Below are 19,459 nucleotides of genomic sequence, written 5' to 3'. Positions count from 1 at the left end.
TCTAGTCCAGTCCGTTTTCTTTTTAAAGTTCCTTTAACTTCAGATCGTTTCTTTCAGTTTGAGAATTTACAGGAGTTAGTATGATTGGTACGTTTATTTGATTAGAGCTAATTTCCCCCACTAGACTGCGAGCGCCCTAAAGGCAAGAACCTTGCCCACCCAGTTGACTTCCACAGCACCGACCAAAACGCCTGGCACACGGAGGACGTGCAAGAAATTATCTGATGAATGAGTGAAGTCCAGATAGACAGCGAAAGGGGCGGTTGGATAGCGAGTCGATAGCGCAGGAGAGAGATTTCTGGGCTGGAAATAAAGATTTGGGGGTCATTTATACCTCCGGTCAAGACGAGGGGACAGGCTCGCCCAAGCGGTGCGCGGACTGGAGACATTTGTAACTAACGCAAATAAACAGTAATATGGCTCACAGTCACTATGCTCACAGTCACACTCCCCTCCACCCAGCGATAGCTTGTACAAGTCCCAGCCCACCCGGACTCTCTGCACTGCTCCATAAACGGCAGACGGGGAGCAACTCAAGAGCCCCCAGCAGCGCCCGCGGCCTCCCGTCCTCCGCCCCGCGCTCCGAGGCTTCCTCCAATAGCTGAGGACGATGGCTCCCCCCCGGGTGCCGCCTCTTCCGTTCGCGGCGACCGGAAGTGGGGCGGGAGGGCCGGAAGTTGAAGGGAGTTTCCTGCGAGCTCGGCTTCCTCAACATGGCAGCGCCCTTGTCAGTGGAGGTGGAGTTCGGGTGAGTCATAGAGCTGGGGCACCGTGGGGATGGATTGAAGTTGTCGGGCCCGGAACTCCCCTCCCTCTGCCTTGGGGCCTGTCACGACCGAATCTCCGAGCCTCCCGGCGCCTTCCCTGAGCTACGCCACCAGCCTCGCGGAGTCTGAGAGGCTCGGTCTCCCTTGGCGACGAGGCCGTATGTCCGGGAATAGAGGCGCACGACCGCGCGTGGAGGTGCGCTTCGGGCACTCCCTGGTGCCCTGTGCCCTGCTGGACTCGAAAGGCGTGAGGGTTGAGCAAGCAGTCTCCCTACCTTCTTTGCCAGTCCCGTTTTGGACCAGGCCCGTCTGTCTGGCATCAGAGCTCCTAGAACCGAGAAGGACCATCGTTCACTCCCTGATTCTTCCTTCAGGCAGCAATTCCACTTATATGGTTCTTGGAGCTTTGTTTCTCGTGGGATGTGTGGCCAAGACGGGACTCCTTTCTTCACTATCCCAGGATTTGGCGATGTTAAACAGACCTGAACCCCATTCAGGACATTCAGTAAACTTGCTGAGTGCCTTCTGCAGACCTTGAGTCAGGTGGAGCGAGGGGGATAAGTAAGATAGCGCAGCGGAGGAGACCTGACAGTACGGTGTGCACAGGATGAAAAGTGCAGGAATTGGGGCGCACACACCAATAGCTAAGGAAACACTGGTCAGAGGAAGTCTCCTCAAGTCACTGTCTTCTCCCCACTACAAACAGAATGTCTGTCATTATTTCAGAGCTGAGAGAAATTGCAGAGCTTAGAGAGAAGGCAAAGAGACTGAGACCCAAAGAGATGAATAGTATAATTTCCAGAGTCATGTGGAAAAGCTGGGACTGGATTTGATTTGTGTGTGTGTGTGTGTGTGTGAAGATAAACAAGCCAAGGCTTATGTGAAAGGGAAAGTCTGGGATGGGAATCTAAAACCTCTGCCCGTAATGCCTTTCCTTCCCTTGGAGGCCCCCAGTTTCTTTCATGTCTTCCCTTCACTGGCTAGTTCATTCAGCAGTCATTTACTGAGTATCTCCCATGTGCCAGGCAGTGAGCCAGGCCCTGAGGATACAAAGATAAATAGAACTCTGTCCATGCCATCCAGTGTTCAGCGTTTCTGTCCCTTAGAAGGGGGTAGTCTCCTGAATGTTAAGTGCATTTTAATTAACGATATTGTCTGGCCCCTTGGATCTGATGGTAACGATACTGGACTGGCCCGTGGCCCAGCCGTGTCCCCCTTAGCCTGGTGATTCTAGGAGGATCCCTGTTGCATTGATAGACCTCAGCAGAGCTGAGAAGGGAGAAACTGCACACTGCTTGTGTTAAGGTTTATCTATAGTCAGCTTACCTTTCATTCTCACTGAGTCAGACATGGTGTTTGTTCACTAGAAATGTCTTTGTCTGCCAGGTACTGTGCTGGCAGCTGTGAGGAAGTCATATGAGGGAATATGGTTCTTGCCCTCCAGAGCTTACATACTAGCTTAATTACCCCTTTTCTGGCCTGACCACCTCTAGCTTCAGCCTCCCTTACCCCCAAGAGCAATAGTGAGCCCCAGCAAGGCAGGTCAACATTCCTCCACCCATCTGCCTAGCTCCTAACACATCCACCCACCACCACAGTGTCCCATGAGAATTCCAGCTTCTCGGGGAAACCAAGAAGGCCCAAGATGTGTGCCAAACCCAGATTCCTTCTCTCTTTGTCTTTGTCTCAGTACATAATTTTTGCCTCTGGCCTTTTCTTTCGTTTCCTGTGTCTCTTAGCAGACTTCCTTCACCCTTCACTCTGAACCAAGGGAGATTTGCAAAGAAGCAGCCTTGCCCATCATTCTCTCCCTTTTGTCCCTGACTTCCACTTTGAGCCTTGAAGAGTCTGGGTTAGGACTTTCCCTCTTTCCCCTGAGCAGATGTGTCCCTCTCGGCCCCACCAGCTCTGATAGGCTCTCTAGAAGACCTCTCACACCTCTCTCCCTCTTGTCGGTGGTCAGTACTGCCATCCTTTGTCTTGCCTCCCGAACTGTCCCTAGCAGAGCATTTTCTCAGGCCACACAGGATTCACAGTATGTCGTACAGGTGTGTTTTGTGTCCCTGCAGTCCAGATGTGAGATTCCTTCTTCTCCCTTTTCCTCCTTCCTGAGTCTGGGAGATATCGGCAAAGGGAGGGAATCCCATTGAGATTAGAGAAGAAGTGGAAGCTGTGGGCATTTTCATTCATTCAGCAACTATTTCTTGAGTGCCTACTGTGTGCCAGGCCATTTTAGGCAGAGCTTGCATTCCAGCAGGTAGAGGGGAAATAAATAAACAAAAATTTTAAACTATAAGATAAAAGGATGAAGATAAACTAGAAAAAGTGATAGCAGTTTTGGGAATGTCTTTACTAGTCCCTGGTACCAACAAACACTCCCACCAAGAATTGGGGAGTGGAGGGAAGATGAGGTATCTTAAGATATAATTCTTAATTGAATTTGAACAGCACCTCCTTAGGACATAAGAGAGTCTAGCTTTGATTCTCTCCTGGGGCCAAAACAGGTCCCTTGCCTGCCTCCCTGAATCACTCCAGAGGCTGGACATGCATGTACCTTCCTCTCCTCCAGATGTGCTGACAGCAGAACTGCCAACCCCTCCCTTGGGGGCTAGTGAACCCAGCGGTGACAGGTCACTCTCTGAGCCAGACTGGTTCTCCCTTTATCCACTTGTAAAGAGAAAAACAGCCTCGGCCTCCAAGCCTGGCACCACCAGGTTTGGCCACTCTTGGTTGTTTGCCTGGGTCTCAGTGCCTCCAGTTCCCACCCCTCCTCTGTGTCCCCCAACTCCTGAGCCCCTTGCCTGTCGCCCTCCCCCACCCCAGCTGCTGCATGTGCCAACCTCCCCCCAGGAGAGAACGGGGCTCTTGGAAGGGGATAAATGGAGGCTCTGTGCCGGCTTGCAGCTGAAATGGGCCTGCGTGCGGCCACAGATGGGCCTCCTCTCCCCCTCCACATTTCTGCATCAACAAAGTGTGACCTTGTTTGGATGACAGTCGCCCCATGTTTTCCCCGTGACAATGCTTGCCTTGCCTTGGCCTACCAGTGGACTGTCTCAGGACATCTCTGTTCTCTGAAATTGGGAAAGAGTGATGGGGTGGGAGGCAGCGCATCCATCAAAAGTCTGTTAAGGCCTTCTCAGTTAAGATACACATGAAGTCTGAGATGGGAATCAGGAAACCTAGAGGGAGAAGCAGTGGGGGACACTGAAAGAGCCCTGGTGTCCACATCATAAGCCCTGGCTTCTGGACTTGGCTCTGAGCATCTCTGCTGCCCCAGCGTCCCCTTAGCTGGGTGACACACACAGAAGTGAACCAAACTCTGCCCTCAAGGGGCTTTCTGACCTTTGGAGAGTCTTAGTTTTTTCTGCCAAGGCTGCTGGGGCTGAGCAGAAACCACTTAGAATGCAAATCCTACTTCAGCCACTGCCTGTCTGACCTCAGGCAAGTTGCTTAACCTCTCTGGGCCTCAGTCTCCTTCTCCATTGGATGGGGTTAATAATGTCTGCCTCCCTCCCTCCTTCCCCGGGATGCCCTGAGAATGAAATGAGATGAAGAATGGTCTTGTAAATAGCAAAGTTGTTGCTAAGCCCAGTGGAGTCTCTTATCCTCCAGCACGGTGGTGTGCCCACCAGGCCAGCAGTGGTGGCACAAGCAGGGGCATTTCACACCCCCACCTCGTCAGAGGAAACCTCTAGAGACACAGGGTCTCCAGCCTGCCTTATGGTGGCTTCTCAACATTTTCGCAGATGGAAAGACTGAAGCTCGAGAAGATGGAGTCATGTGCCCAAGGTCTTGCCGTCAGGCAGAGGTGGACCTTGGCTTCCGTCTTGGGGCGACAGCCCCAAGGCCTGTGCTATATGCACCTGTAAGCTAAGCCGCCTCTTGAGAAAGCAGAGGAGTAAAAACAAGAGTCTGCAAATTTGGATACTTTAATCTTAGTAAAAATTATTTCTATCCTACTTTACTACGTCAGGAAGTCACTTTTGAGAATCAGGTACTGGTACCCAAGGTATTCTCACATGTCGGTCTCTGCGTCTCTTGGGCCTCTGGTACCAGCCGCCTCCTCAGTTTTCGGTCTCAGCTAGGCATCTGCAGGAGCTCACCTGGCTGTCTTTCTCTGGCCCTCCTTTTCAGAGGCGGCGCGGAGCTCCTGTTTGATGGTGTAAAGAAACATCAGGTCACCTTGCCTGGACAAGAGGAACCCTGTGAGTATGGGCTTTCTGAGCCCCTCTCTGGGGGCCATGGGCAGGAGTTGCTCTACAGGGGTCACTCAGCCCCGTTCAAGTGGGAATGAGTAAGATTTCCCTGGATGGTGCGGAGGGAGGAGAGAGGGAGGAAGAGAGAGGATCATCATGTACTCTCCCCTCATCCTTTCTGGGATCAACCAGCTTTGTCAGAGGGAGATGGCGTAGCTTAGTCCTTACAAGTGCAGGTTCTGTATTCAGACAGACTTGAGTTTGAATGCCCTTAGAACCTTAGTTCAGCGAGCGCACCTTTCTGAGCTTTAGTGTTCTTACCTGTGAAGTGGGGATGGTAATCCCTGTCTCAGGGTTGCTAAAAGGAGAACTCTATTATTATTATATTATTGTAATATAATATGTTAATATAATTATATATTAATTAATGTTTATTAATATAATTATTTATATAAATGCAATATAATTATATTAATATAATATCGATAATATAGTGTATTATATTAATTATTATATGTTATTATATGTGCCTCTGTTATTATTAGATGGCAGCAGACAGATGTTCTCATGAAGGTGGTAACCTTCACTGAGAATGGAACAATGCAGATGGGCTTACATTATGGTAAGAGGGTTTAGATGGGAAGAAAAGTATCCAGCCAAAAAGGAGGTTGGAGGACGGAGGTTGACTAAAGGAGACAGTGGGGTTTTTTCATTTGTTCATTCAAATATAGTCATGCATTGCTTAACAATGGGGATACGTTCTGAGAAATGTGTCATTAGGCGATTGAGTCGCTGTGTGACCATCAGAGTGTACTTACTTACACAAGTAGGTAGTATAGCCTACTACACACTTAAGCTATATGTTACTAATCTTATGGAATTACTGCCATATATGTGGTCCGTCGTTGACCGAAATGTTGTTATGCAGCGCATGACTGTACTTGTTCATCTTTCTTTAACCAATATATACTAAGTACCTCCTGTGGGGCAGACCATGTACCAGCACTGGGGAGACAGACATGAACGAGAGTCAGTCCCTGCCTTCAAATTGGAGGGTTTTGAAGAGTTCACTTGCAGAGGTCCAGCTTGGTAAATATCAGAGTAGCTGAAAGGGATGTTGGATGTTGCAACTATGGAGGTGCTTTGCAGCCCCAGTGGTGGATCCTAGCGAGAGCAGAATGCTCAGGAATGGGAGCCCAGCTTACTTAAGGCTGAGATACTTCTGGGAAGAAGAGGAAATCAATCCTATGAAGAGGCAGGGGAATGAGTTCCTGGAGGCAGGCACCAGAAAGTGGTTAAGTAAGGTTTGACAGGATTCTTTTGGAATGGGGCACACATCTGCCAGAAATCAATTATTGCCCAAATTCACTGGCTGCCAACGCTGCCTCTGACTCTCCCTTGGGTTGGAGAGCCGTAGCACAGGGTGGGTCTGTGTGCCACATTCAGAGGCTGGGGGACACTCACCCAGGAACAGGATACTGCCCCCTTGAGCTAAGGGTGGGCATGAGGCTGGGGTTAAATGTCAGGGTTGTAGGATTGGGTGTGTCCCTCATTGGGGAAGACCCAGGGTGATAAAAGTGACTGTTTCTTACTTTGACAGATGGCCACACAGCCTTGGGAGGGAACAAGGGGCTCTAAAAGAAGCCTCACAAAGATTCAGCCTTAAAGACCTGGCCAGGGAATTATTAAAATATCACAACTTATGATTTATTTCTCCTGCATTTGCTTGACTTGAAAGTCCACAAGTGTAATAATTCCTGCTCTTTTCATTTATCCATTGGCTGAATGCTCACCAAGTGCCAGGTGTGGTAGTAAGTACTTTATTCTTCCCTGTAGTTGGCATGTATTTTTTTGAGTTCTTCCTTTGTGCCAGCCACTGTACTGGTTGCTGGGTATGCAGTAGTTAATACAGATGTGGTTCTTGCCCTAACAGAGCTTACAGTGTGATGGAAGGGGAGCCAGGCAGTGAACAAACACACGTGTAACTGTATAACTGCAAGTGGTGGTCAGTGGCACGAGGATAAGAAAGGGTGCTCTGAATGAGACATCAGGTGGTGAGCACAGGCCTCTTTAAGGAGGTGACTTTCAGGCTAAGGCCTGAAGGATGAGAAGAAGCCAGCCTAATAAATTGAAGGGAGAGCAGAGGTGCATGGGGTCCATTCCTAGCAAAGGCGGCGGCACTTGCGATGGCCCTCTGGGCGGAAGTCCTCAGGGTGGTCAAGGAACTGAAGGGAGGCCAGTGTCATGAGGGGCACAGGCTGAGTTTGGCATGGTAAGCAAAACCCCAGTTGGTTGTACAAATAATTGTCACAAATTCCTTGGTGTTATTATTCCCATTTTAAAAAGTGGAAGTGGGGCCAGCCCCATGGCCGAGAGGTTAAGTTCGTGCTCTGCTTTGGCGGCCCAGGGTTTCGCCAGTTTGGATCCTGGGTGTGGACATGGCACCACTTTTCAAGCCATGCTGAGGCGGCGTCCCACGTAGCACAACCAGAAGGACCTAGAATTAAGAACATACAACTATATACTGGGGGGCTTTGGGGAGAAGAAGAAGAAATAATGGCAACAGATGTTAGCTCAGGTGCCAATCTTTAAAAATAAATAGCTAGCGGCTGGCCCCGTGGCCGAGTGGTTAAGTTCGCGCGCTCCGCTGCAGGCGGCCCAGTGTTTCGTTGGATCGAATCCTGGGTGCAGACATGGCACTGCTCATCAAACCACGCTGAGGCAGCGTCCCACATGCCACAACTAGAAGGACCCACAACGAAGAATGTACAACTATATCCCGGGGTGCTTTGGGGAGAAAAAGGAAAAAAATAAAATCTAAAAAAAAAATTTTTTTTAAATAGCTAAATAAAAAGTGGAAGTGCAACTCAGAGATGTCAAGGGTCTCACCCCAAGTCGTCCAGTTATTTAAATGGCAGAGCTGCGATTCAGAACCAGATTTCAGGGTCTCCACAGTCCTTGCACTGTGCCACTGACCCATCATCATTTATCCCAAGAGGTTCCCTGAATCACATAACATCTCATACCTGCAATGTCTTTTCTGGTTTTTTACACCTTCATTCATTCATTCATGCCTTCAACAGCTATTTATTTTGATTTTCCTAATAACCCCAGTAGATACTACCTATCATCGAGGAAATCAAACCTCAGAGAGTGAGTGACCCGTCGAGAATTGCTCCAGTAGGGAGGCTGGGCTCAGACTGGGTTTGTGAGCCCTCATCCTCCCTCCACCGACTAGGGGGCAGGTGGGGGCCTCTCTTCCCCTCTCTGGGATGAAAGAAAAGGAAGCAGAGGGGGCAGTCGAAATGGCCCCTTTGCTCAGTCTTTGGGCCCTTGGCTGTGGATCTCTACCTCTTATTCCCATTTTTGCCCTGCTGTGCCCAAGGCATGGGTCACATCGTAGCCGCAGAGCCAGTTGGCGGCTGCCAGGCCTTACCCTGGCACACGGGAGCCCAACGGGAAGGCAGGGCCTGGTGTCACTGGGAGAGTCTTACTTTTCCCCCAAGCTTGTGCCCAGATCTGTTGTCTGGCAGCCTTCCCAGCCCAGGGGCTGCCACTTGGCCAAGCAGGTCTTGGAGACTCCAGCAGAGAAAATAGCAGCCATAAGATTGTGGATTGTGACAAGTCTTACAAACAAGGGGACTCCAGGGCCCTGGGTTCTGGGCCAGGGGAGAGCTTCCAACCCAGCCAGCTTAGGAGAAGATGGTGGCCAAGGCCAAAAAGGGATGAGACTGCAAGAGAGAAGCCCTGGCCGTGAACAATTGCAAATCAGTTATTTCTGCAGGCCTCTGTTTTCCCATCTGTAAAACGGGGGGTTGGGCTAGATTTAGTCTTTAACGAGCTGGTTATCTATTTGACACCTACAGTTCAGAAAAGTTGCTTCCGGATGTAAGTATTCAATTCTGTGAAGCAGGGCACGCTGATCCAGTGAGAGGTTGTGCATGTAGGGGGAACATCTTAAAAGCCATCTCCTGGAGCAGAGCACCTCCTTCATTGGCAGGGGTTGGAACGTACCCACCAGCTTTGGGCTTGTGGCCGCTCGGAGCTGGTTTTTATGCTTCAAGGATCCCCTCAACTCTAGGCTTCCAGCCCGTGGTTGGTCAGTGGCCTAGAGCAAACCCAGAACATCGAGGGACAGACTGTCCCAGTGCGTTCATTACCTGCCCTGGCCCCAGGAGGAGACAGGTCTGCCTCATCTTTCCCTGCCCCTCGTCCTCTGCCCTGCCATTGTGCCCCTTGCTGGCTCCACTCACATTAAAGGGTGGCTGGTAAGGGAGGGCAGGAGCTGGAAGGAGCTCCCAGGAGCTTTAAACTGCTTAGCATGCATTTCACAGCCTCTCTGGGGCCAGCTGTTCCTTTCTCTGCTCTGGGGCCTGTTTGCTGATCCCCTCCCCACTGCCCTCCTCTCCCCTCACCCCTCCCAGTCCCTGTGCAAAATTGCTTTTGAAAAGATCCACTTTCTGCTTAATTAAACAATGAGGAGCGTCCCCTCACACATCTGTAAACCTCCTTCTGAGGCCAGTTTAGCCCACAAACTGCTCCTTTCTTACCCCATTCACTTGTAAATGGACCCTCTGATGTTCCCTCTACCCTCTCGTCTCTTTTACTCCCCCCATCCCAGCTCTTTCTTCTCCCTTTTCAACTTAAGGCCTAGGGTGGGCTCCCAGAGGAGCCCTGTCTTGGAGCCTGGTGGACTTGCTGGGGACAGGAGCAGGTTAACCTATGGAAGAGGAGACTTAGGGGATCCATCTCCCTCAAAGCTGAGTGGTGTGGGAAGAGGGGCCACATAGGTTGGTGTGGTCCCCCTGGACCAACCAGGCTCAGTGGGTAGGAGTGACAGGAAGACAGATTTCTGGTTGGGAGAAGAGTTCTCCCTGGAGGTATTCAAAGAGAGGCTGGACGAGGGTCTGCTGCAGCCAGATTCAATATCAGATAAGACCTTGAGATTATTCTCTTTTGGCCCAAGAATCTAGGATTGACGTCGTTGGAGGCCCTGCTACAGTGGGTGGTCAGTGGCCCCAGACAAGGACAAGTCCACTGAGACTAGGGCTTCTGGGGGGAGCCTCTGTAGGTGCTCTCTAGGAGGGGCGTGCATGGTGCCCCTTTGCCAGCAGCCTTTGGGAGAAGGATCTGGCAGCCCAGAGGGTAAAGAGTTCTGTCACTGTAGGCAAATGGACCTTTGTCCTGTGACTTTGATGCTGTGCCGGGCCTGCTGCTGGCGTTGTGCCTGAATCCTCACAGCCTCTTCGGAGTTCAAATTATTATCCCTATTTGTCAGAGGATGAGCCTGAGACTTAGAGAGGGAAGTGACTTCCTACCCAAGGCCACCTAGCACACAGCCCAGAGCCTTCCAGCTCCAGAATCCGAATTCCTGACCACCGCCCTACAGAGCAGCAACTCCCACCACTTGTTCTTCCCCAAATGGGCAGGCTAGGTCCCAGGGAGTCCTGCACTGAAAACCTCATATTAGGGGGCTTGTCTCCCTCCTCTGGTGCTGCGTGCCCAGGGCCGGTATAGCCTCCAGCATCCACAGCCTCGGAATGTGGTTCCTTCCACCTGGTTTGTCCTGGGAGCATCTTAGGGGTCTGAACATCTAAAATGGAGGGAAGGCCAGTGTCTGGGGCCCCCTCACCACTCTCCCAATCCCCTCATTCCCTCTCCAGCTTCTGATGGAAAGGTGGTGTATTCCACAGAAAACCCCAGCCAGTCCCAGCACTGTCTGATTAATGGTTGACTACCCCATCCTCCAAAGCTGTCTGAGCATGTCCCCAGGCTGCCAGGATTCTGCTGCTGGGCCGTGAGCCTGCCCGTCCCCCTTCTGGGCCAGAAACAGCAGGTGAGGGTGGGCTAGGCTGAAGCCACTGCTGCCACCACTGTCCCTGTAATAAAATCTGTGAGCACTATAGGGGTGTGTGCTGGTGTACTGTGGGCTTGCCAGCCTCCCACTCTGGCTAGCTGAGGAAGATAGTGATGAAGACACGGTGAGTGTGGCATGCCACTATCGGTCAGGGAAATACAGCACCTGGTGGCGATTGGGGGGGCGGGCACGGGGATTAGTTGGGGGCTCTCAGGCCGGGCTAGCCCAGTCTGGCTCCCTCCTGCCAGCCACTGACTTCACCAGCCTGGTTGGTTTACTCCAGGGGCCACGCAGATGGTGCTAGGGCCTGGTGTGTGTCCTGGAGCCGGGCCAGCGTGGTCTTGTCAGGATAAAACTCTGGTGTCTTCTCGGCGTCAAGAGAGGTGGAAGGGTAGAGGTTCTTCCTCTGAATCATAGAAGCAGCACAGCACTGATATTCCAGGCACAGTGCCAAGGACTTTATATGGCTCATCTTATTTGAGCCTCACAACAACCCTGTTAGACATTCTTACCGCTCCCGATGTATAAAGAGGGAAGCTCAGAGAATTCCTTGCCTAAGGTCATATAACTGGGAAGTGATGGAGTCAAACTCAGAACCAGGACTGAGTCCCTGTTCTTAACCTGTCCCCCCTTCCCTCCACAGTTGTCCCCATGCTTAGCAAACATCTCAAGGGTGTTTTATCTCTGAGGTTCTGTGCTGTGTGCTGTGGCTGGTGCCGTGTCCTCAGAACACACTCTAGTGGTGATAATGCTGTACATTTCAGCCATTTCTTTTTTTTTTTTTTTGAGGAAGATTAGCCCTGAGCTAACTGCTACCAATCCTCCTCCTTTTGCTGAGGAAGACTGGCCCTGAGCTAACATCTGTGCCTCTCTTCCTCTACTTTATATGTGGGACGCCTGCCACAGCATGGCTTTGCCAAGTCGTGCCATGTCCGCACCTGGGACCTGAACTGGTGAACCCCGGACCACCGAAGCGGAACATGCGAACTTAACTGCTGTGCCACCGGGCAGGCCCCCAGCCGTTTCTTGTTACACATGTCAGGGCAGAGAAACATGGAGCACAGGCCTGGGCAGTGCAGTTCTGTACCCAGAGCACACACTTGGTAAATGCCCCTGGAGTTTCTGAGGAGGGAGAGGCCTCTTCCAGAGCAGGCCCCTTCTTGAGGCCCACCCATGCCCTGGGTAATCTGACCCCTCGCTGCTGCCTGCCTTCGTCCCATGCTGATCTTCTTGCCTTCTCTGTTCTGAATCCTTGAATCTGCCAATTCTATTCTGCCTCAGGTCTTCCTGTATGTTCTTCCTTCTGCCTGGAATGCTTCCCTATCCCACCCTACTCATCCTTTAGGCCTCAGCTTCAATGTTAGCATACTCAGAAAAGCTTTTACTGGTCCCACACAAAGGAGAGAGCATTTGTCACAGCTAATTAAATAAGTAACGTCCGTCTCCCCTGCTGGCCTGTTAGCTCCGTAAAGGTAGGCTCTGTGTCCGTCTAGCTCGCCACCATTTCGCTAGCACCTGGCACATAGTAGTTGCTCAATAAATATTTGTCTTGTGAATGAATGCATGGGATCCCAGGAGGGAAACCCTTCAGTAGGAGTGGGAAGGCAGGAGCACACAGGGGAACATGAAAGTGAGATTCCCCAGAGCCGTCCCCAAGCCACCAGCTTCTGATTCTGCTTAACCCTTCCTCCCCTGGGTGCCTTTGGAAGCCGACCATCTGGCTTGGAGACTATTTGCATATTGTCTGAACCTCAGCAAGCCTAGCAAGATGTCCCTGGGGGTATGTTTCAGGCCAGGCCGAGTGCCCCTTGTAGCCTGCGAAGGGAGCTGCTGAGTTCCACCTCTCCCCACCCCCAAATCCAGGCAGAGGGGAACAATACGGGTGGTGATGTGGTAGCCTCACCATGGTAACAGGCCATCAAGAATGTGGACTGGCCTGGGGGGTGCAGAGGAGGGAGGGAATGACCTCAGCAAAGAGGAGCATCATGATAAATGAGCCAGCACCGGCAGCAGACTCACCCCCTAGCCCAGCCCTCTGGGACTCCATGATGGTGCCATCACTTGGATGACCTCAACATGACCACTAGCCCTCCTCCTTCCCCCGAGCCTATCCAGAGTGGAACACAAGTCCCCTCCTTTTAGAGGGAGCCAGGGCTGTTACCAAACTGGATCCTGGTTCTGTACAGGCCAGTCAGGGTTGTGGAGGTACAGCTGGTGGCCCTCAGGCCAGGCACTGCCCAGTCCCTCTCAGTGCCTCTGTACACACAGGCACAACCCCGCCCGCCAGGGCTGGCTGATGGATGTGTCAGACCCCAGCGGCTCTATCGAGCGGCCACAAGATGTATGGGCTGGCGGCACACCAGACAGTGCCAAGATGGAGGCCAAGGGGAAACCTCTGAGACGCAGGCCTCGGGGAGGAAACCCAACCAGGAGTCCACATGGACTGCAGCTAGTTGGAGGCAATACTCCCTATCCTCTGCCCACTCCAGGGACTGTGAGGATTCCGATCTGCTTTGTTTAAAAGTAGGAATTAAAATTGAAAGGCAGCAGTCTCAGTCCATGAACACTCTGCCTGTGGCCCTGTGTTCTGCTGGCGTATAATCCAGGGAAGTTGGCACAGAACAGAGTGAACCAGTCCATCCGGAGGGCAGCCTGTTTGCCTCTCGGAAGGGTGGCATGCAGGCCAGCGAGGGTGCCTGAATACCCTGCCTAAGGCTGGTGCTGTGTGTGTCACATGCTGCTGGATCTAGATGGAGGCGGAGCTCAGCCTGTCCTTGTCCAAGCAGCCTTTCCCTCACCTCCACGCCAGGACTCCAAGTCTAAGCAGAGAAACCCTTCTCCAGTGTAGCACTGAGCTTTGTCTTGGCCATGGGTCCAGGACAGCAGACCCCTCTGAGATACTGACTCAGGATGGGGGTAGCTAGCCCCAAACCCCTCCTGGCTTCCCAGAGACTAGGGGTCTCCCAGGACCTTCCGTCCTCAAGTTGCCTCAGGAGATGGTCCATTTGAAGAGTGGATAGTTGAGAGCCACAGGTTTCGAGGAGTTTAGCAAGTCAGGGTTCAGGGTGCTGTGGCCTGGGACTCTGCTTTTAGGAATGGAGGGGTGACCCTGGGGACAGGTGGCTCTGAAGCCCCATGTGATGTGCAAAGAGCTTGGTGGCTGTACGAGAACCACAAAGAGGCAGATCTCGGTGTCTAGCTGAGCAGGAGAGGCCCTTTCGACCCTGAACCTCTTGCCTCTTCAAGGTGGCTGCCCCCAGCCTAGGGGGCTCTGTGCAGGGGGAGTAGAGAGCCAGTGATTTGTCAGCATCTCTGGCTGGTGAAGGATCCTTCTTTCCCTCTGCCGGAGGAAATTAACTGATGTTATCAGCTCAGCAATTGTTTTTCTTCCCTCACAAAGGGAAATATATGCAGACTTCTCCAGTGCAAAGTCGAGTCCTCCCCATCTGGGACTAGCTGGAGAGATAAAGGGTCCTCTCAGAAGCCTACCCGTGGCAGTTTCAGACCATCTTCCAGGACTTGTGGGTTAGGGTCTGTCTCCCAACTGTTCCAGATGTGACAGTCCCTCCTGCTGTCTCCCTTGAGTCCCCATTCCCTCTTCAAGCCTTCAGCACTGCCAGGTGCCACTTTCCCTGAAGACCCCTCTGGCAGGTCACTGGCCTCTCCTAACCCATCTCCTCGCCTTGGGAATCCACAAGTTCAAGGGCCATGATAGCTTGGTCTGAAAGAGACCCTGTGAGCCCCATGTTCACTTCCTTCTGGTCCAGACAAGGCTCTAGAGACCAGGAATCATTTGGATTTGACAATAGGTTGTTCTGTGCTTTCCTCTCCAGGGGACATCCGGAACCTCCTTGTCTGGATCAAGAAGAATTTGCTGAAAGAGCGGCCGGAGTTGTTCATCCAGGGAGACAGCGTGTGAGTCCCTTTCTTCCCTTCTGTCAGAGAGCTGGGCAGAGGGCAGGAGGTTGGGGCCTGGCCTGGGTTCCACCGCAGCCTCTGCAGTCCCATTCTCTTCCTTCTCCCCTTCTCCTTGGAGGAAAGAGCTGCTACCCAGCTCCATCAGAGGGTTATTTTCAGTTTTCTTTTTACCACACTGGACTTTTGAAAAGCTTAGGTCAAGAGACTGGTAAATTTCTCAAAAAACTTGAATTCCCACTTCTAGTTGCTACAAACGTACTGTGGAATCTTAGGCAAGTTATTTCACTACTCTGGGCCTCAGCTACTCTCTCCATACAGAGAGTACTGAGAAAAAGATGCTGCCCAAGGTCCCTTTTATCCCTCGACAATCTAGGACAGTGCTATCCCAGTAGAACTTCATGCAGTGATGGAAATGGTCCATATGTGTGCTGTCCAATATGGTAGCTGCTAGGCACGTGAGGCTGTTGAGCCCTTGAAATGTGGCTGGTGTGACTGAAGAACTAAATGTTCAGTTTTACATCATTGTAATTTAAATTTAAATTTAAATGTGGCTAGTAGATGCCATATTGGAGCATCTAGTGCAGGTCTGGGATTCCAGGGAGTCACTATGCCCATGTGCACATGAATGCATGTGTGCACATGCACACACGCACATTTGTGCTCACTGGGGACACCCCTTCCCCCAGCCCAAAGCTTCTACACCTGTTCCAGGCCCAGCTCAGCCTCCTAGGAAGAGAGCCAGGTTCCATGTGCCAAGAAGTCACTTTACTTCTACAGCAAGGCCAGCCTAATGTCTGAAAGAGGCGGGCAGGGCACTTGTGGGACTCATTCATCTGCGTTGAAGCAGAGGTCACCAGCAAGCCCTGGGGGCTAGGGCTGCCGTCCAAGCCCTGGCTCAGGTCATGGTCCAGCAGTCATGGAGGCCACCCCCAAGGACAGCAGTTCTCCTTGGGCCACTGCCAGCAGGAGCCAGGCTGAGGTGCCCATCCAAATGTCAACCTAGCCTGCCTCACTCCAGGGAGGGCTGCTCTCGGGGGCTCCGGTACTCGGGGCCTCTGGCAGGCTTCCCTGATCCAGAAGAGCCGAGAGCCTCCTCTCCAGCACAGGCCTGTGGGAAGCCTAGGAGAGTGAGGGTAGACCCCTGGAGGATATGCTGCTGCCCCTGGTTACCATGACACCACTGGCAAGCAAGCACCCACGCATGATCCCATTACATGCTCACAGACCTTGAGGTTAAGGCACTGTAATTTACCCCATTTTCAGATGAGGAAACTGACACTCAGAGAAACAAAATGACCAGCCCGAGGTCTGGGAGGTGGTGCTGGAATTAGCACTTTTCCCATCTGGCCCCAAAGACCATGACTATCTGACCTGGTTTCCTTTAAAGATTTTATTCTTCCTTTTTCTCCCCAAAGCCCCCCAGTACATAGTTGTGTATTTTTAGTTGTGGGTCCTTCTAGTTGTGGCATGTGGGACGCCGCCTCAGCGTGGCCTGATGAGCGGTGCCATGTCCGCACCCAGGATCTGAACCGGTGAAACCCTGGGCCCCCGAAGTAGAGCACACGAATTCAACCACTCGACCACTGGGCTGGCCCCTAACCTGGTTTCCTTTAGACTCAGACTGTCGCCTCCACTTCCTGGGACGTCTTTAACCTGAACCTCAGGAAGAAAGGCTCCCACCACACTCTACTGCAGCCCAAAGGTCCAAGCCCCTCCACCCCTGCTCCTGAAGCCTCCTGCCCTTCACTCCCTGCTGCTCACCTCCATCTTTCCCACAGGCGGCCAGGAATCCTGGTGCTGATTAACGACGCCGACTGGGAACTGCTGGTCAGTACCTCAGGGGACCTCCCTCCCTCAACCCTCCCCTCAGTGCTTCAGTAGGAAAGCCTTGGGCCTCTCATCAGGCCCAAATGGGGTGGCTAGATAATCCTCTCCCACCCTGGCCTCCAGACTGAGGCTACTCAAGTCTCCCACCCCAAGTGAGGAAGGACTGGGGAGCTGGGGGGAGTGGGGAGCTCTCCTCCCTCCTGGAGATTTGCAAGTTAATGTATAGGGTACCCGTTTTTCTGTTAGATTCTTTCTCTCCCAAAGCAGCCAGGCCTTCCCCCTTGCCCTCCCAACACCTAGGGAGAAACCTAGGGAAAAGCGCCCCTGATGGTCTCCTCCCCATTTCTCTTCTGGACCAGGGTGAGCTGGATTACCAGCTTCAGGACCAGGACAGCATCCTCTTCATATCCACGCTGCACGGTGGCTAAGGGTTCCTCTCTGCCTCGGTCCCCTTGGGGTGGCGAGAAGAGAACAATCAGACATTCCCTTGGGCCCTGCTTCCAGATCTCCCTGTCCCCCTTGGCTGCTTTCTTCCTTGCTCTGTCCCCTGAGCTCCCTCCAGGCAGGGAAAAGAGGCCAGGTGCTAAAAATGAGCCTTTCTCAGGCACGTGAGCAGGGAAGACGGCGGGCAGGCGCCTGAGCCCGGCACTTCCTCTCCCAGCAGCCGAAGTGGGGGAGGGTGCCCTTGGTTTGTCAAGAGTGGAGGGGCTCTGCGCCCAGGTGACCCAGCCGCCTTCCACTCCTTGTGTCTCAGCCTAAACACTGACCATTGACAAGTCGCACCAGCTCTTGGGCTGCAGTGTCTCAGTGGGGAAGACGAATGAACCTAAATAGCTCGTGGGAGGCCCCTCCCTTCTCAAAGAGTACAGGAGTCTCCGCCTCAGTTTCCCCATCTGGACAGCCAAGGGCTCTGCCTGTCCCCCACTGATATCATTATAGAACCCCAGCTGGGGTCCCCTATTCAGTGCTGACCCCCTCCCCCCACCCAGCAGCTGCTCTTCCAACCACACCCCTCCTCCTGCTCCCCTCATCCCCAGCCCTTGACCCTGGCTGGCCTTCCCCCCCACGGGCCACCAGATGGGCTCCTGAGACCCTCCCCCAGCAAAAGGCTGCCTGCAGCTCATTCTGGAGAGAGGGAGGGAGTAGGCTGACCCTTGGACTGGCAAATAGAGGCCTGGGGGGGGAGGGTCAATGTGCCTCAGTTTCCTCCTCAACAACTGAATATTTATAGTATCTGAAAACTGGGGTGATATTTGATGGCACAAATGTGGACTTTCTCTCCCTTCCCACCTCCTGCAGGAAGCAGGATCGGGGCAGGCAGTACCTGGTAGGCAGGATGGTTCTCCCCTCCTCCCTCCACCCCTTCTGGAAGTCTTGGGACCTCAGTGCCTGCAACAGCTGGCCTTGGGCAAATAAAAGACTAGGTTGTTTACTAGCCTTGCCTGGAGCTTCATCCTTAGAAAGTAGTGGCACCCCACATGCCCCCAGCCATGGTCTCTGGTCCAGCCTTTCTGCCCTCAGCCTAGGGCTCTCAGAGCTGCCCTTCACCCAAAAAGGGGGCAGGGCTTGAAACCCAGACTACCCAGACTGTCTGGTAGGGGGTGATCTGATAGGGCCATCTGGAGAAAGGGGTGGCAGAGCCAGTCTGTGCTGACCAGTCTGGGTCCCAGAACACTTCCCTACCCATCTGTCCAAGGCCAGGCTTTGTCCCACCAGCTGCAGCCCCAGAACCCAGAATGGGAGTGGCATAGATAAGACTGCTGAGCCCCCCTTCCCATGAGCTGGAGGAAAAGCTTTGTTTTCTGGAGTGAGACCTCAAAAAAAAAAAAAATAGGGCATGAACATCATCCTGCCCAAAACGTTGCTTTTCATTAAGTGTCAATAATTTAAAGTGGAATTTCTCTCATTGGGTGGAGGTGAAAATGCCAAATGGTTGTACCAGCAGTGTTGGGGGGATGTTATATACATCACTATCAAGGCTTAGAGGACAGAGGACCCTCTGGCTGGTGAGCTTCTCTTCAGCACTGCTGCAGGTGGAGGCAGCAGGGGGCTCCAGGGGATCCAGGGGTGGGTGGAGGTAGCCATTGTGGGGTTAGTGGTAGGAGGTGTTCTATGTGCAAATCAAGGTCAGTGTTGGGGTGCAGGTGGGGTCTAGAGAGGCTGTATGACCAACTTGCACTAGGTGCTGAGGTCAGGGTCTCCATGTTAGGGAACAGAGTAAGGGACTTGAAAATGGCCCCCTGCAGCCTCACTGTAGAGGATTGGCCTGTCCCCTGATTCCTGTAACCTGGACGGCCCTTCCTGCCTCCAGCCCCACTAGAGTGGCCTGTTGTCCCACCGGGGATTCCAAGTCCTGCAAACTGGGCAATAGGATTCCTTTCTCTCATGCACTGGGTGGGGGAGGGGGTGGATACGGGATATCCCTTCCTCCACTGCACCCCAATTACTGCTGAGGAGTAGGGCAGGAGGACACACTGGGAAAACCGGGTTCTCCACTGTGGTGAGCGATGCCAGTGTCGTGGCTAAAATTAGCCAGGGCCACGCTCTCTCCACAGCATTTCTGGTCATTTTCAGCCCTGAGCCCAGGAGGGGTCGAGGACAGGTGACCTGGGCTCAGCCCCAGGAACGCCCAACTGCCCCCCCCAGGCAACTCCTAACCCCCACTTTTGAAGAAATAAACGAATAAATAAACCCCACTATCTCGGAAGATTTGTCTTTAATGTAAAGGATTCGTTTGTCCAAGTTCTGTTTCCAAAGCCAAGGCGATTGCCCGGCTGGAGCGCATCATTCCCGACGCTTCTCCGACTCCGGCAGCGGCTGGAGGTGCCTCAGCCCATCGGTCCGTCTGGAGGGGCTGGCGGGAGGAGTCAGTTTATTTGGGATTTAGGGGCCAG

The 19,459-nt window shown here is 52.7% G+C and overlaps 1 protein-coding gene across 1 annotated transcript; it reads left to right on the top strand.

The window, feature by feature from the left end:
* The first annotated feature begins 628 nt into the window (after nt 1-628).
* Nucleotides 629-18,778, top strand: URM1 (ubiquitin related modifier 1). Its single transcript, XM_014863582.3, has 5 exons — nt 629-748; nt 4,902-4,972; nt 14,654-14,735; nt 16,517-16,565; nt 16,925-18,778. Exons 1-5 carry the CDS (start codon nt 714-716, stop codon nt 16,991-16,993), a joined length of 306 nt encoding a protein of 101 aa, XP_014719068.1. The 5' UTR covers nt 629-713; the 3' UTR covers nt 16,994-18,778.
* The last annotated feature ends 681 nt before the right edge of the window (nt 18,779-19,459 follow it).

Source organism: Equus asinus, chromosome 10 (assembly GCF_041296235.1).
Source record: "Equus asinus isolate D_3611 breed Donkey chromosome 10, EquAss-T2T_v2, whole genome shotgun sequence".
Classification (NCBI taxonomy): Eukaryota; Metazoa; Chordata; class Mammalia; order Perissodactyla; family Equidae; genus Equus; species Equus asinus.
The sequence above is the reverse complement of the archived record's forward strand: the minus strand, read 5'-3'. Positions and strand labels throughout refer to the sequence as shown.

Excerpts from the sequence above, each read along its gene's own strand:
- URM1 (XM_014863582.3), top strand. The coding sequence starts at position 714 with ATGGCAGCGCCCTTGTCAGTGGAGGTGGAGTTCGG. Across the intron at positions 749-4,901 it reads TCAGTGGAGGTGGAGTTCGG|AGGCGGCGCGGAGCTCCTGT; the intron begins GTGAGTCATAGA and ends CCTCCTTTTCAG. Across the intron at positions 14,736-16,516 it reads TTCATCCAGGGAGACAGCGT|GCGGCCAGGAATCCTGGTGC; the intron begins GTGAGTCCCTTT and ends TCTTTCCCACAG.